The sequence below is a fragment of the Morone saxatilis genome, unplaced genomic scaffold, assembly GCF_004916995.1.
Source record: "Morone saxatilis isolate NCDOM2014 unplaced genomic scaffold, NCSU_SB_2.0 Contig17, whole genome shotgun sequence".
In the NCBI taxonomy this organism is placed as follows: Eukaryota; Metazoa; Chordata; class Actinopteri; family Moronidae; genus Morone; species Morone saxatilis.
In genome coordinates this window covers 162,814-165,479 of record NW_023339729.1, presented here as the reverse complement: position 1 = coordinate 165,479, position 2,666 = coordinate 162,814, and the positions used below count along the sequence as shown (strand labels likewise).

Below are 2,666 nucleotides of genomic sequence, written 5' to 3'. Positions count from 1 at the left end.
CACTTCACAGACCTGGAAGTTCTGTCTTTTATATATGTATACTGTCAAGGGTTGATACCTACCTAATATTATATTCTATTTCTGCCAATAGATTATCCTAAATGTTACACAATGGACCTTAGATTGAGACAATATTAAACACAGATGCATCTTAAAAGCTGTAGAATTGTATGTGTGTGTATGTGTTTAATCTGTGGGTGGATTAGGAGTGGTGTTGCACATTGTGACAATATCAGGGTGTCATCTCCTGTCACATCTCCTGTCGTTAAACACTGCATCACGTTCGCTGCTGAGAGTAAAATGTCAAACTACAAGAGGACGTGAAGTTAGCTAATTTACACACACACACATACACACACAAAGACGAACAGACAGTGGACCAACCTTTGCACTGCACCCTGAGAGGCTTACAGCTGGACTCCGTGGTTCCAATCTCATAGTCTGTGCTTTTTTCCCAGCTCACTGGGCCTTTACAACCTTTCTTGTTCTTACACACATCTTCAAAAAGCCCCTGGACGTTTATCTTACTGTCGTAACAGATGGGCTGGAAGTTGGAGGCATTGTAGGAGATCAGCTCAACAACTCCTTTACAATTAACCTTATTGTTCCATTGGATTCTGAGGAGGTGCAGGGCAGGTGCAGGGCTGTTGGATCCGGTGGTGGGGGTAGGACAGCTTACTGGAACTAAACTGCTGTTGCAGGAACAGTTCCTAGTGCTGTTGGTGTTGTTAGTGCTGTTCAACGCTGTTTGGTTTGATTCTGTAAGACAACCATAAGTTAGTATGGAGGACACAGAGGTCAACAGCGTTCACAGCACTTAAGCTTCAAGAGCAATAGTGAGTCATTGTGGAATTTTTTGCCGTGTTTCGCATGTCAGGTAATATACACGCAAGACTAGCTTGCTGGTGGAGGATTTTGGGGTGTATGCAGCCTGAAAGGAAGGCCTGCCGACAGTAATCTGGGTTTAAGAAATTCCCTTCCTCCTCTGCATTTTCTGAGAAAAAGAATCTGTTTTTATTTATAGATAATACTCCTAAAAATACCCTAGAAAGAGAGGACAGTGCTTTTGTGGTAAAGTTGGAGACATTTATTGATTAGGTCCCATTGTTAAAGTTCAGAATAGTAGTAAGTAATTGAGGGTTGGGTTGACATATGTTTCCGGCACATATAATGTACTTTTTACAAAAATAATCCAAGTAAAATGTGTCAATATCCGTACTAATATATAAATCTTTTATAAAAAAAAAAAACTTGCTCTTTAAATAGTTCTCTGATCAAAAACGCTCTGAAGATCAATTCTGAGGTTGTTCCACTGTTAATGTTAGCTCAGCTTGTTTCTCTCATAACTTAAGACCCAGACATGGACGGTATAAATGTGGCTTCAAACTGGGTAAGAGTTAATAGTTTAGGTTTTTTAAATGTATACTTATATACTTATATAAAATAACGCCCACCTGTGAATTTAATTTGGATTTCTCTGAGTTTGAACATTGTTGGAAACATTTGTTGGTACCTTCAAATAAGTAAATACATTTCCAGTTACATGAACCTTCATACAGTCCTCATTTTTGGATATAGAGAAGGTGATTATATGTGCTGACCGGTTATAATTTGTTATTTCGCTAAAGTTGCTGCAAGCCTAGCGTGCATTTTCATACCAAAAGAAGAAATGAAAATCTTCAATATTCTTGTACAGAATATTCTTCAAATATTCCGAAGGTTTTGAGTTTGTGGTGTATGCCTGGAGTCACAAACATTTTGGTTCCAGCAATGTGAATGAATGTTCATTCTGGGTAATAACTGTCTTTATAACTGAAATGACTACACTTGTATGTGGGATTGATGAATGTACCCTACTAAGGGGCGGTTGTTGCTCAGAGGAAGAGCGGGTCGTCCACTAATCGGAAGGTTGTTGGCTCAATTCCCGGCTCCTCCCACCACACGTCGAAGTATCCTTGAGCAACATACTGAACCCCAAATTGCTCCCGATGCTGGGCATCGGCGTGTGAATGTGTGAATGTGTATGAAAACTAAGTATCTGCATTGCTATGAATGTGTTAGTTTCCGTTCAATGCCATCACTGAGTGAATGTGTGTGAAAGGGTGAATGTGGCATGTAGTGTAAAAGTGCTTTGAGTGGTCAGAAGACTAGAAAGGCGCTATACAAGTACAGGTCCATTTACCATTTACCATTACTAACAAATACTGTCTTGTGTATTTAAAGCCTTAAGGACCCATTGTTGTCCACATGTTGTCCACCAAGAGCCCACACTGTTGCACTGGGGTTCTTACCATAAACACACACCTGCTGTTTACTCTGTACTGCCACAATCCTAATCCCCTAAGAAATGCACTATTTCCCCTGTTGAGTGACGGTTGATAAAAACCTAATGAGATACGCATATTTGTGAGGCGGCTTTTAAGATTACATCTTCAGTATGAACCAATGGGCAATGACAATAACCTTCAAACCCTGTGAAAGTCTGCTTTAAGCCTTGTTTACAGTTATACAGTCCTGTAGCTTCCCACACTGCACTACTGCACGCCCTGACGAAGCATCTTTAAAACAAACAACCAACAGAAAAACCTAATTCGCTTACTTACTGTATTACTATCTCATTTAATGTTCTCTGATGCCTGACCTATAAAGCGTGTGTGTGTGTGTGT

The 2,666-nt window shown here is 40.0% G+C and overlaps 1 protein-coding gene across 1 annotated transcript in view; it reads right to left on the bottom strand.

Annotated features, from left to right (window-relative positions):
• LOC118326495 overlaps positions 1-2,666 on the bottom strand; it is a 14,364-nt gene that overhangs the window by 5,283 nt on the left and 6,415 nt on the right. The window contains exon 2 of the mRNA XM_035659498.1: positions 385-759. Within this exon, the coding sequence (XP_035515391.1) occupies positions 385-759 (375 nt within the window). The remainder of the gene's footprint in view (positions 1-384; positions 760-2,666) is intronic.